The sequence below is a fragment of the Taudactylus pleione genome, unplaced genomic scaffold (genome assembly GCF_031769625.1).
Source record: "Taudactylus pleione unplaced genomic scaffold, aTauple2 ptg000967l, whole genome shotgun sequence".
Classification (NCBI taxonomy): domain Eukaryota; kingdom Metazoa; phylum Chordata; class Amphibia; order Anura; family Myobatrachidae; genus Taudactylus; species Taudactylus pleione.
The window spans coordinates 10,405,435-10,419,190 of NW_028285368.1; the positions used below are offsets into that span (position 1 = coordinate 10,405,435).

A 13,756-nucleotide genomic window follows, 5' to 3' on the forward strand; every position below is an offset into this window, starting at 1 on the left:
CTCTCAACTGATCATCTTGGTGAAACCATGTTGCACTTGCAGGTGGGGCAGATTTAAAATGTGCAGAGAGATTTAGATTTGGGAGGGAGGTGTCCAAACTGACATCTAAATTGTAGGGTAATAATAAAGCTGTGCAGTATTTGTGGGTTACATGTAAAAGCCGCCAGTATTTACACTACATGCAAAAAAAAATTGTGTTTACACCCCTTGCATTGCAATATGGTTTGTCCAGGTACACAGTTAAGTGCTATCTATCTCTCTATTCCCAACTCTGAGCCTTAGACACCACTTTAACGGAAGGACCAGGACGCAGAACAACCATATTTTGGTGGAAAACAAAATACGGGGAATCGCATGAAATGGCCAAAAAATCAGGCACACTTTTGACTGAGCAGATGGAAAAATAACTCGCTAAAGTTACTCCAGCAGCTAAATGAAGCATGTTGCCTACTCAAAGGCTCATATAGAAAATCAATTCCTATTGACACTTGTGGGGCTAGTGGGATGTAGAGGGGAGAGTTTTAGCTGCAAACAAGTTTGATGATGCATTTCCTTATAGTGCCCTCCCTGGTTAGCAGAGACCCCCAGATAGGATACCAGAGAGTGCATTTTTTTAAATTTCCTATAAATTATATTCTCTCCAACATATTCTAGCCTTCCCATTTAGTTTTTGTAGATAACATTTTGGAGGCAAGTCACTAACTTAATATATTAAACCGAATGCACACAACAACATTTAATATGCACATTAAATTGCTAAGTGTCAGGTTTTGATCTCTATAAAGGGTCCAGTGGCAAAGACATTAACTTTGGCATGATGGCAATCCCAATGCCGAAATGGTCAAAGTTAAGCTATTTCCACAGTCACTTCATTCCTGTGTTGCTCTCTATAAGGCTTTTTGTAAGCCACCAAGAGGAACTAAAGGCGGGTATCCAGTAGCCAAATTAATATAGCGATTGAACAATAACAACATTATCTTTCAATCTGGCACAAATCGGGCATGAAAATGTCGGAAACGACTAGCGATGCGCGCTCACGCTGGTTGTTTCCGACATCAATCATAGCCCGAACATGCCAGTCAATCTGCTGATAACGACAGATTGACCATGTTTGGGGATGATGGAGGGTGCCTACACTGAATGACTAATCGTTCAGTGTAGGCACTGAAGGGGATGGGGTACAACTGTACAATTTATATGTCGTAATCGTACTGTCTTCCCTGTGTCGCATAGTGGATACGCACCTTAACTCCTACTATGTCTTGAAACATTATGTTCTCTGTTCCGCATGGTGTGCACATCCATTCTTTATATTGTAACTGCAGTACTCACTTAAGACTGCAGACATTTTCTATTGGCTTAAAACTAGGCTGATCAACTATAATGCATTTTGTTATGCAGCATCTTCTAATGTAGTTAAAAATAGGGGTCTGATTCTGAGTTGGGTGCAAAGCAAAAAAAGCAAGTAACTTTGTATCTGGAACAAACCATGTTTCAATGCAAGGGATCCATAAACCTATAGTTTGTTGCATGCAGGGAAAATACTGGCTGCTTTTGCATGTATCCCAAAAATACTGAACAGTGTATTTGAGATTTAAGTTAAAATGCTCCCCTCTTCACATTTTATATCTGTTCCACACGCAGTTACTTGCTATTTTGCTTTATTCCCAACTCAGAATCAGCCCCAGATTGTGCACTTCTGTACACCAAAGGTGTTGCCGGGTGTGGTGGCACCTGGTGTGGCACTCATCTACCACCTAGTGCATGTGAGCAAAAGTGTGAGTGGCCTATGTCAATCAAGCCACTCCCACTGATGTGCTGTTTTAGGGGCGTGATCGCATGTCACGACCCCATCCTTGTCATGCTTGGGGGCTTGCCCTGCGCTCTGGGAGCTACTGAGAAGCCCCTAGACTTCCCCAGCAAAGTGTGGATAGGGTGTACCACTGTGGCCCTGCTCGGTGATGCCAAAATAGCAGAGCAGCTCTGCTATTTTGATGTCACCCGCTGCCGCCTGAACCCCGCTAGTGACACAATAGCTCACATTTAAACATGTACATGATGAAACATATTCTTCAATATACACTGTCACACAGCTGTATGCAAGACTGGGGTCTGAATGTGATTTATACATTTTCATCCTTTAGTTTGGATATAGCCAAGGCTTTTATAAGAATACAGGGAGAGCGTACATTGCAGCACTGCAGCTTGGCTCCATGATAACCGTTACTGCAGAGCTCTTACATTTCTAAACTATTATTTCTTACCTGAGCATGCAAACTTTTTATGACTGTTATTAATAAAATATAGCTTTTTGTTTATTAGTTATTTGCCAGACTTTATACATGTATAAACTCTGGAAAATAATTGACTAATCAGAAACAAAAAGCTACATAAATACATGTAGTTATGCATTATGTTTTTATAGATAAGCATTCCTTTTTCTGACTAGTAATAGCATTTGTTTCATCACAGTTGTCCTGACACTAAAATAAAACCTCTCGGCCCAATGCTACTGAATGGACTCACAAAGCTGATTAATGAATACAAAGAGGTAAGTATTCTCTTTTGTGGAATAACTGCGAGCTTTTAAACAGTGGAATAAACTGAATACTTTCACTGAGCTATAAGTAAGATGGGGCAGTTTAATCACTGTGATAAGTTTTATTTTGCCACCCTGTTATGAGGGTTATAGATGCTTTGCATGCTACGGGTACATTGGCATTCTGCCCATTCCTACTCTAAACCAGTCATGTTTTGGCTGTAAGAGGTTTATTTACTAACATTTGGGTTCTGAAACCTAGCGTTTCTTATCATGTTTATGCCCGGAATTTAGAAAGGCAATGCTTTTACTAGCCATGTCGGGCATAAACACATTGGAAGCTTCAGGATTTAGAACCTGGTGCTTAGTAAATAGACCTCTAATACCACTTTCAGACTGAAACCCCAGCCTAAACCCGGCTCAAACCTGGTACACTGAACTCTGGTTGAAGCCATTGTTTCAGCACTTATCCCCCTTCACACCGGTGGATGGGCCCAGATTATTTTCAGGTCATGGCCATTCACAACGGACCCAAGTCTTCTGTCTCTCGGTGGGCGATTGGAGATGATGTCATCTCCAAGCACCCACTATGCCCTCCAATCAGCTCCTTTTTGGCATGATCTGGGTCATTGTGACCAAGGTCATGCCTTCACACAGGAGACTAGGGTAGTGACCAGGGTCAAAGTCCCAGAAATTTCGACCCGGTTTGATCTTTTCACACAGAAAAAGGATCTGGCTTACCACGGCAAATTACTGGGTCCTTTTTTCTGTCTGGAAGGGGTATAAGTGTCAATTGCCCTTCAGCATGATACCTCCAGTTGTAAAAGAGTAGTTGCTGCTGCCACCACCAGGAACAGCATGCTAGTGTGTGTGTGCTGCAGGTCCTGGCTGATTCCCTTTTCTATTATAGTGATCAGTTTGGGACCATGCATTAACTTTATATTCCACTCAATTGTAAGGGGTGTTCTTTTTCTTTTTCCCTGTCCACCTCCACTAAGTCTGTGCTGAGAGATTTAGTATATATCTATGTTCTGCCAAAATTGACCTACTGGGTACACACTAGACGATATGTCGACCGATATGGCTGATCGGGGCGACATATCTGACACACTGTCTAGTGTGTATGGACTATTGCGTGCTCCCACAGGTCATTCATCACATCTTTTGATCTGCCTAGAATGCAGGCCAGTCAAAGATATCCTGAATGAGACCATGCTCCTGGATGTGGCCACTGAACGATATATCGTGCGGTTGCACAATATATATCGTTTAGTGTGTACGGTTGACTGACATATCGTTCCATCGGTCGTGCCGCCAGCCACGATCCATATTTGTGTAGTATGTACCCAGCATTAATCTGGGTACACACTAGGATCGTACAATATATACGCTCCCGTCTGCACGCTCCCACAGGTCGTAAATGGTATCTTCTTGTTGGCCGTGCTGCCTGGCCAATCAGAAGATATCATGTACGATGTGGTACAGTTCATTGAAGGATGGAACGAGATACTGTTATGTCGGTCATAGAATTGCACAGTGTGTACAGGCAATCTCGCTTGGTCTGGGATGAATGGAAATAGAGAAGTTTTAATTTTCTGGTTTCTTTTAAAGGATCCAAAGTTGCTCTCCATGGCATATTCTGCTGTTGGCAAGCTCTCCGGGTAAGTAAGAGGCTCTCTGACTAGAACACTGTTTAGGAGACATTGAGGTCTATTTACCAAGCCTTGGATGGAGATAAAGTCTACGGAGATGACATGCCAACCAACCAGCTCCTAACTGTAATTTTTCAAACATAACCCGTGACATGACAGTTAAAAGCTGAATGGCTGGTACCTTATCTCTCCACAATTTATCTCCATCCAAGGCTTAGTAAATAGACCCCATTGTTTTGGGAAATGAGTGACCATTTCTTTTACTCTTGTCTAGACGAATGCCTCAGCTTTTCACAAAGGACCTAGCTTTAGTTCAGCAATTCTTTGAAGCCATGCGGAAGGTAAGCAAATTGTAATCAGACATGAACTGCATCACAGCCAAAGGAGATATATCGTTTAGGTTATAGTCAAGGATCCTGAATTTTTTATTTTATTTCTTTGTATTTTTGTCTGTTCAATTGTGTGCAGCTATTGAATAGACATGAAAAATATGATATATAATGTGCAGTGTGCATTGACTACTGTTAAATTGTGGTGACCTACTGAAGTTCTTTAGGAGGCCATGTTTTATACAAGTACACATATTTGGCATCAGTCTACTCACAAAAAATACTAGCTAATGAAAGATTGTGGTCAATTAATGGTGACTGCCTTTTTTTGTGAACACAATAATAGTCAACTTGGGGGTTTATTTACTACACTGCTGCTTTTCAAAGTCGTCAATGATATGAATTTCTGCCTACAGAATTGAAAACCACAATGCTAGCAAGTACAAAACACACTTACTAAAGTTTCTGAAAATATAAAGAGGTGGTGATGACAATAACAACCAATCAGAATCTGCCTATCATTTTCTAGGATGCAATAAGAGAAAATATATCTATAATCTGGTTGCTATGGAAGCTTTAGTACATCTACCCCATTTCTTTGTTGGTTTCTTATCAGCCATTGTGTGTTGGAGCCACAAATAGGGTGATATTGGCTTATTATCTGATATTCCATGGCATGTATAAGAGGTGGGATATGACTGCTGTGCAAGGCTTTTGTAGAGACTAGAATAATTCCAAACCAATTAAATAGCTTGACATTTTACTTATGTAACAATGATTACATGACACTACCCCTCATTTCAAGTGGCTTTCCTCTTTAATTGTGAATGTAAGCAAACTCCCTCCATTTCCTGTTTGGTGGAACTCCAGCAGGTAGGGATAGCTATCGACCATCAATTATTAAAAATAATTGATGGTTTGTCTGATGTCGAATACTTTTACCATCGATGGCAAAAAGCCAATGGTTCTCTACCATCGATAAATGAGTCGATTTTTTATTTTTATATGTTTCTGGACGGGACGGAGCACAGCCCTGCCCCCCGGCTCTGGCTAAGCTCCGTCCCTGTTTTTCATTGGCCAATCGCCCGCCGTTCCCTACCGCAGCAGTGGCCACCAAGGGGTGCAAACCATCGATGGCTCACCACCGATGGTTTTTACGCCATCGATGGACACCCCTCCGATGGCCATCCCTACAAGCAGGATCCTGGCACTGATATGCAGCCAGAACCTGTGCTGATCAACTTCAGCTCTGCTCAATTCTTTACACAAAACAGCAGTCTGTTTTCAGCCCAGTGTTGGATTAAATCTGCTCTAGAATGACTGAAGCAGTGCAAAGTGATCAAGGAGATTCCGGCCATTTGTCTGCATCAGGATCCCTGCTAAGTACAGTAAAATGCTGGAGGCACAATGGGAGGACCCCCCCACCAAATGCACTTACGAGTTGAGGGGAATTCCTTTAAACACCTAAAATATGAAAATGTCTATTAACTTAAATTCCCCCTAACCCATGGATTAAAAGTACAGGGGCACCTTGCTTAGCGAAAAGGTACTTAGTGCGCAGAAAAAAAAAAAAATCACTTGCTTGATATATTTATTCTCCAGATACTGGATGGTAGCATTCACTATTCTACATCTATGGTAGCTATATATGCATGAGCTGTGGTTGTGTATGTGTATGGGATTGAATGATTCCTTGTGACATGACCTATATAAATGTAAATGACTGTCTTGCCTCCTTGCTTGCTTTCATTGTGACTTGCAAAACGACCTAGCTAGTGATCAGGCAGTGAGTGTAATAGAAGGTATACATTTTGAGTCTTAAATGTAATTCTAAGTTTTAATGCATGAAAGTGCCTGTTTTTTAAATGTGTATTGAGAACGGCATTCACCTTCTGACAAGGATAATGAACTTGCTAGCAGCCAGCCTTTCCACATCTAAGAAAGGAATACAGCAATATACAGTAAATTTGTTGTTGCAAAGAACACATTTTATTCCTGAACCACAATAACCTGATTCTATGTATGTTGGATTAGGATTTTTAACCATGTGATAGTATTTCTGTAATATGTAATATTCTGTAATATCAGGGACACGCGAGAATTGCAGTTCTGCAGCGCTGACCATCGATATGTAGGCACAGAATAGGTTTGCAACACCACTAGGAAAAATAGAGGGATAAGAGTGCTGCGCTAAAATTCCTGATGCATAAGCAGTGATGGTAAATAATTCCAAATGCACATATAAGTTTATTAATATATATATATATATATATATATATATATATATATATATATATATATAAAATCATAAATGCAAAAAGATGCAGCTGAAAACAAATATTACTTGCTAGTATATAACTTCCTTCTATGGAAGATATGGATATACTTTCATCTGCAATATGAGCTGGGAACAGAAGAAGATGCAAGTGGTTAAGTCAGATAGGCAATGAGCAGCTCACAGCTGATCCGATGTTACTGTGCGGAAACCCCATGGTGATGAGCAGGGCAAAGGGTTAATTGCCGTAAGAATTGTAGTGACTGGCAATGTGATAACACAGCATACTTCTGCTGGCAGTAATAACAGTCGCGTAGCTGATGGAAAATAATGTTCATCCACTGGCATCCAGATTCTGCCCATGGAAGTAGTATTTAAATTTGTGATATAAGTGTAAAGACCCTACATGTTAGTCCAGCACTTCAAGATCTGGTTTTATCAGAGAGACATACTGCAAAGTATATCCTTTTCTGTAACTTAAATTAGTCGTGACTCCGGGTATATTAGGGCTGTCTCTTGTGTATGTATTTGGGATGCTTTTTATTACATTGTTCAGAGAGCTCTTCTCTGCCGAAGCGCAGCATGAAAGCATAGAAGGAGTCTCACTAAAGCTATTGGATAAGACCCAAAGACTAAAAATTCAAATCCTTTTAAGGAGTGAATATGGTGTCACTATTACTTTTCTTTTACCTGCATAATACAATCTTGATTCTGCAGTGCTCCACAAAACTAGGCTTAATACTCAATAGTTTGCAAAGAGATAGTGCCCGCTGCCACCCCTTACCTAGAGCAAACCATTGTTCCTCTACAGATGGTGCCATTTTGCAGAACGCTGCACAGCAGACATTTTTTCAGTTCATAAATAACCTTCACTGTGTTCTATGGGGGTTACCAATAAGGGTGTGTATATGGGTCATCAGTCCTTGATGTATTGTAACTGTTATATAACCTCCTTTCTGTGCTACAGCAAGCATTTGTATTGCTGCTGCTTTATGGCAGACACCACTGTACATGGGATAGAAAGCAACAGCAGCCATGCTCTTCTTTATTTTTTTATTTACAGATAAAACCGGTTATACAGTCAGGTGCATAAATATTGGGACATTGACAGAATTTTCATATTTTGACCTCTATTCACCACCACAATGGCTTTGACATGAAATAATCAAGATGTGCTTTAACTGCAGACTTTCAGATTTAATTTGAGGGTAATTACATCCAAATCAGGTGAACGGTGTAGGAATTACAACGGTTTCAATATGTGCCTCCCACTTTTTAAGGGGCCAAAAGTAATGGGACTATCAACTCAAAAGCTATTTCATGGACAGGTGTGGGCTATTCCCTCATTATTTCATTATCAATTAAGCAGGTAAAAGGTCTGGAGTTGACTCTAGGTGTGACATTTGCATTTGGAATCAGTTGCTGTCGACTCTCAATATGAGATCCAAAGAGCTGTCACTATCAGTGAAGCAAGCCATCATTAGGGTGAAAAATCAAAACAAACCCATCAGAGAGATAGCAAAAACATTAGGTGTGGCCAAATCAACTGTTTGGAACATTCTTAGAAAGAAAGAACGCACCGGAGAGCTCAGCAACACCAAAAGACACTGAAGACCACGGAAAACAACTGTGGTGGATGACAGAAGAATTATTTCCCTGGTGAAGAAAAATCCCTTCACAACAGTTGGCCAAATCAAGAACACTCTCCAGGAGGTACATGTTTATTTGTCAAAGTCAACAATCAAGAGAAGACTTCACAAGAGTGAATATAGAGGGTTCACCACAAGATGTAAACCATTGGTGAGCCTCAAAAACAGGAAGACCAGATTAGAGTTTGCCAAACAACATCTAAAAAAGCCATTACAGTTCTGGAACAACATCCTATGGACAGACGAGACAAAGATCAACTTGTACCAGAGTGATGGGAAGAGAAGAGTATGGAGAAGGAAGGGAACTGCTCATGATCCAAAACATACCACCTCATCAGTGAAGCATGGTGGTGGTAGTGTCATGGCGTGGGCATGTATGGCTGCCAATGGAACTGGTTCCCTTGTATTTATTGATGATGTGACTGCTGACAAAAGCAGCAGAATGAATTCTGAAGTGTTTCGGGCAATATTATATGCTCATATTTAGTCAAATGCTTAAGAACTCATTGGACGGCGCTTCACATTGCAGATGGACAATGACCCGAAGCATACTGCAAAAGCAACCAAAGAGTTTTTTTAAGGCTAAAAAGTGGAATGTTATGCAATGGCCAAGTCAATCCCCTGACCTGAATCAGATTGAGCATGCATTTCACTTGATGAAGACAAAACTGAAGGGAAAATGCCCCAAGAACAAGCAGGAACTGAAGACATTTGCAGTAGAGGCCTGGCAGAGCATCACCAGGGATGAAACCCAGCGTCTGGTGATGTCTATGCGTTCCAGACTTCAGGCTGTAATTGCCTGCAAAGGATTTGCAACAAAGTATTAAAAAGTGAAAGTTAGATTTAGGATTGTTTAGTTTGTCCCATTACTTTTGGCCCCTTAAAAAGTGGGAGGCACATATAGAAACCGTTGTAATTCCTACACCGTTCACCTGATTTGGATGTAATTACCCTCAAATTAAATCTGAAAGTCTGCAGTTGAAGCACATCTTGTTTGTTTAATTTCAAAGCCATTTTGGTGGTGAATAGAGGCCAAAATATGAAAATTCTGTCAATGTCCCAATATTTATGCACCTGACTGTATGTTGTGAATAAGCTCATGTAGATGACAAATGATAGCCTATTTTGGATCCCCTCTGCGTGTATATATAGCATCTAGCGTTGTTTGTTAGTATGTGTTTCTAGAATGTTGTGAATGTTTTTTTTGAGTGTTTTAGATGAATTAAGTAGAATTCATCTAATAATTACAGTATATGGTATCATAATATGTATGTATTTCTGCAAGACCGTAGCCATGGGTGTAGTTAAGGTTTAGTTTGTCTTAAATTGTGTCCCCATATCTAGTACTGATGATTTGGATGCATACCTTCATTGAAATAATAAAAATTTCAATGTAATGCGCCAGAGGGACGTTTTTACCCCAAATTATAGGTTATATTACCAAGGGACTTTCAAATCACTTGCCAAAAAGCCATGCTTTCAAAGCAGAGTTGGGCAAAATCTAGTTAACTGGAAAGGTTGTTATGCAATCTAGTGCATAGCAATATAATGGGTATGACAAATAAGCTGGAATCACCGGATATAGGCATATAGACAGGCAGGGGGATTGGGAATTTCTACATAGGTACACCACAGGCTAGCCTATAATAACATGACTGTAGCTGTTCCCATAAATATATACATTGGTGAATGTCAGAAGATGCCTTTGTATCACAAAAGTATTTCAGGTATAGAATGTCTTTTTGAGATGATTTTGCATTGTTACTCAATGTATTGAGTTGGTGGCATGTGTATTTATTCAAAATTGAAAGTGTTTGGTGTGAACTGTAGACAAATGACAAATCATTTATGTGTGAGAGAAGTTTCTCATTCTTACTAACAGATTGTGATTGGAATCATGTTACTTACCATATTATTTAGACTGCTGATATGTTATATATGCATGCAACAGTAAATGCACATAATATATTCAGTACACCAACTAGTCTGGTATATTATTTTCAGGAAGATATGGATGTCAGGCTTTCTATCCAGGAGGCCTTGTCCATGATGGTTGGGGCCTATACAAACCTAGAAGGTGCTCAGCTGACTCTCATGGAAGCACTTGTGGGTTCTTACTTAGTGAAGGTATGATCAAAATGGCAGTCGCTTAAAGCAAGACACTTGTTCTCATTAAAATATGTTATGTATGTATGTACACAGATGTTTTCACATACATCTTACCTCTGTGTTCTGCTCATTTTAATCTCTGCTGATTAAAATGATATGCGGCATGCCTGTATTCTGTGTGTATCTGCATGTGAAACTCTAAGTTGGTATCACAGACGCTAACACTGTAACGTAGCATTTCATATGCAGATACAGCCACACACACAATATAGGCATGCTGCATATCATTTGAATCAGCAGATGCTGCTTGTGTGTCCTTTTAGCATCATTTTGCTAATAAGACGCATCTGAAAGTAAAAAATTGCATGAAAAATGCTTGCCGCTACCAAGTGGCATGGTGCTCACGCGTTATGTTTAAGGTGACATATATTAATGCGATTTATGCAATCAATAAATCTTGGATCAAATGGAATATCTATCAGATAAATTGCTCACCTTTTGACCCTAGTGGACCATTTTTTTATTTTTTTTTTATTTAGGGGAGGGGGGTTAAGATCACTGATGTGCAGTATTCACTTTTGTTATGTTTTTTTTCTATTTAGCCAGAGGTCCAGGTTCGGCAAGTTGCAGTGAAATTCGCAAGCAATGTGTTTACTCCTGATCATATCCCTTCAAGATATTTGCTTTTACTTTCTGCTGGAGATCCGTAAGATTTGTATACTGCATTATTTTGTTTTAAATGTTTAATTACGGATTACATGCGTTTAGTATACTAACAGTATTTTATTGATTTGAATTTGGAAAAGCAAAGTATTTTTTAACTAGACTGGGCACAGTTATGATCTATGAGTATTGTTGTGTAAGTAGATATGAGGCCTCTCCTATTTGCTTCATACCTAGAAAAATCCTTGGATGTCTCTAAATACAATGGAGGGTGGATGGGCAAACATCTTTGGCAAAACATGTACTAACAACCTCACTTATACTCCATGTTAATGGTAGAGTTTATCAGAATTATTTTGACTGTCTTTGTTATTAGTACTTAGAGTGTGCCCCTGCACTTTGTTCCCTGCATTGTACTACAAGTCTCAGCATGGTAGCACCTCTTATTATGTTTAAAATTAGGATGTGCAGTCCAAGCCCCCTTCCCCTTGTCTCTGAATAATTAAACTAAAATAGAATATTATTAGTAGACACAATTTCTTAATTTTTTTTTATATTTCAAAGTATAGAACAACAATTCAATTGAAAACTATAGATCAATCATAGTATTGTCAAATCTATACTGTGCATGGTCCCAAAAAGAGAGCATTTACAAATTTAAAATGGTGGAGAACAATTAACAGGTTATAAGATGTCATTGCCATAAGTTCCAAACCGTAATGACTGATGAGGAAATGGTTTGTTGCAAAGAAACTTATTAGGTGACCAATTGGCTGTAATATTAGAAGGACTAAAATTTGTAGCTATTGCCTCTTTCAGTACAGCTGATCATCCCCATTGGTGCAAGAGGAGTTGGCACCAAAGAAAGTCAATAAATTCTGCTATTTGAAATAAGACATCCAACAGAATGGTGAACAAATGCAGAAAACAAGAAACCTAGCATCCTTGGCAGATCACAATAGTACTTTTATATTTTCTGTGTACACTGACCAACCAAGAATAACTGTTACATAGAATTGCCAAGATGCAGAAATACATACAGATTGTATAGTTGGAGGGAATCATTCTAAATCTGACTTTATTCTTTTAAAGATTAGTATTATGAAAGTATGCTACTATACCAAAGACCCAACCAAAAGATAGAATAATTTGTAAAAATTCATGATCTGATTTCTTTTTTTTTTTTTTTTATTTAGGCGGGAGGAGGTACACGGAGAAGCACAGAGAGCCCTGAGGGTGCTTTCTTCCACCAGTGAAAAAGATGGTTCAACTCCAAAACTTCCCCCATTTCCAGTGATGGTCAGCCATATTCTGGAAAAGGTACAAAGGCAAAAAAGTGGCACAGCTCCAACCAGTCTTTGGCTGGTCAGCAATGAGCTGTATCACTGAGGGGTTTGGAACCACATAAAATAAGTACACTCTGCCCTAGGAAAAAACAGCTGATGGATGATGGCACTATGGCTCATCGCAATACCTAATTTTTAATGACTGGTATGGAGCCATTGCCATGGGAATGATTGGGCATGCTCTGATTGGTCGGAGCATGGTTGTTCCCTTGCTCTTGCAAATCGGAGCACGCCTATTTATTTCAGTGGTAATGAAGCATCACTATGCTTGATGGCTGCCTCTTGGAAAAACCAGAACCCTCCAAATATTGCAGTCCATAGGAATATAAAATAACCTGTGTATTGAAGAATTCCTGTGCCTTTTAGTACAAACTTGGGAAATTTGGACCAAATTCAGGAATTTACTACCTCCACTCTTTTAGCCCAATGGCATTCCAGTTATCACTTTGAGCTCAATTAGAATCTGTTTCTGTTCATCTCTCACTCCTTTTTCCTAATACAAAAAACAGGCATCATCATGTGATTTTTAATTTTTTTTTATTTTCTACCTTCTTTTATTATATGTTTACATTCATTTGCAAACATTTTAATTTTTTCTTGACTCAATGTATCTCTTTTTTTTTCTTGTATCTGTAATGTTTTTATTTGTTTCCATTACTAAACAGTTCTTTATAAAAATGCATTGAGCAGTTAAGATAAGAGGTCACATTCTACCAAAAAAGTACAGTGTTACTTTATGAAAAAATGCAAATGCATGGACAGTATTTCCAATACATTTAACCAATCTTCTACTACAATTTTATTAAACAAGAAGCACTACAAGTAGGGAGAATTTTTTTTTTTTATGTTTAATATAATATGCATTGGTAGTCAATTCTTTATGTGATAAAAATTGTTTTGTCTTTTGTAGGCATCCACCAGGATGAAAACCCCTGTTAAATTTGTAACCACCACATCTGTGCTCCCTTTTAACCCTGCTGCATTCTTGGAGGTACAGTAGTTTATACATTGCCTCAAAATTGGATCTCTGACTTGTTATTACATGTCCTGACAATATTCTAATAAACAATATTGGGCCTATTTATCATTAAATATTTACAGCAAATGGGTGTTTTTGCAGTATACCCGTAAATATTTAGTATCCCCTAAATGTACTATCCATGGGCCGCAGCAGATATCTTCGCTCTTACTGTA

The 13,756-nt window shown here is 39.1% G+C and overlaps 1 protein-coding gene across 3 annotated transcripts in view; it reads left to right on the plus strand.

Annotated features, from left to right (window-relative positions):
- The window catches only part of ECPAS (Ecm29 proteasome adaptor and scaffold), a 130,088-nt gene that overhangs the window by 32,262 nt on the left and 84,070 nt on the right, over positions 1 to 13,756 (plus strand). For 2 of the 3 annotated variants that reach the window (XM_088460105.1, XM_088460104.1), the window contains exons 11-17: positions 2,473 to 2,551; positions 4,151 to 4,200; positions 4,466 to 4,532; positions 10,449 to 10,571; positions 11,156 to 11,259; positions 12,413 to 12,536; positions 13,473 to 13,553. In XM_088460105.1, the coding sequence (XP_088316231.1) occupies positions 2,473 to 2,551; positions 4,151 to 4,200; positions 4,466 to 4,532; positions 10,449 to 10,571; positions 11,156 to 11,259; positions 12,413 to 12,536; positions 13,473 to 13,553 (628 nt within the window). Of the gene's footprint in view, positions 1 to 2,472; positions 2,552 to 4,150; positions 4,201 to 4,465; positions 4,533 to 6,122; positions 6,159 to 10,448; positions 10,572 to 11,155; positions 11,260 to 12,412; positions 12,537 to 13,472; positions 13,554 to 13,756 lie in introns of all 3 variants that reach the window. The other variant, XM_088460103.1, reaches the window with a different exon arrangement.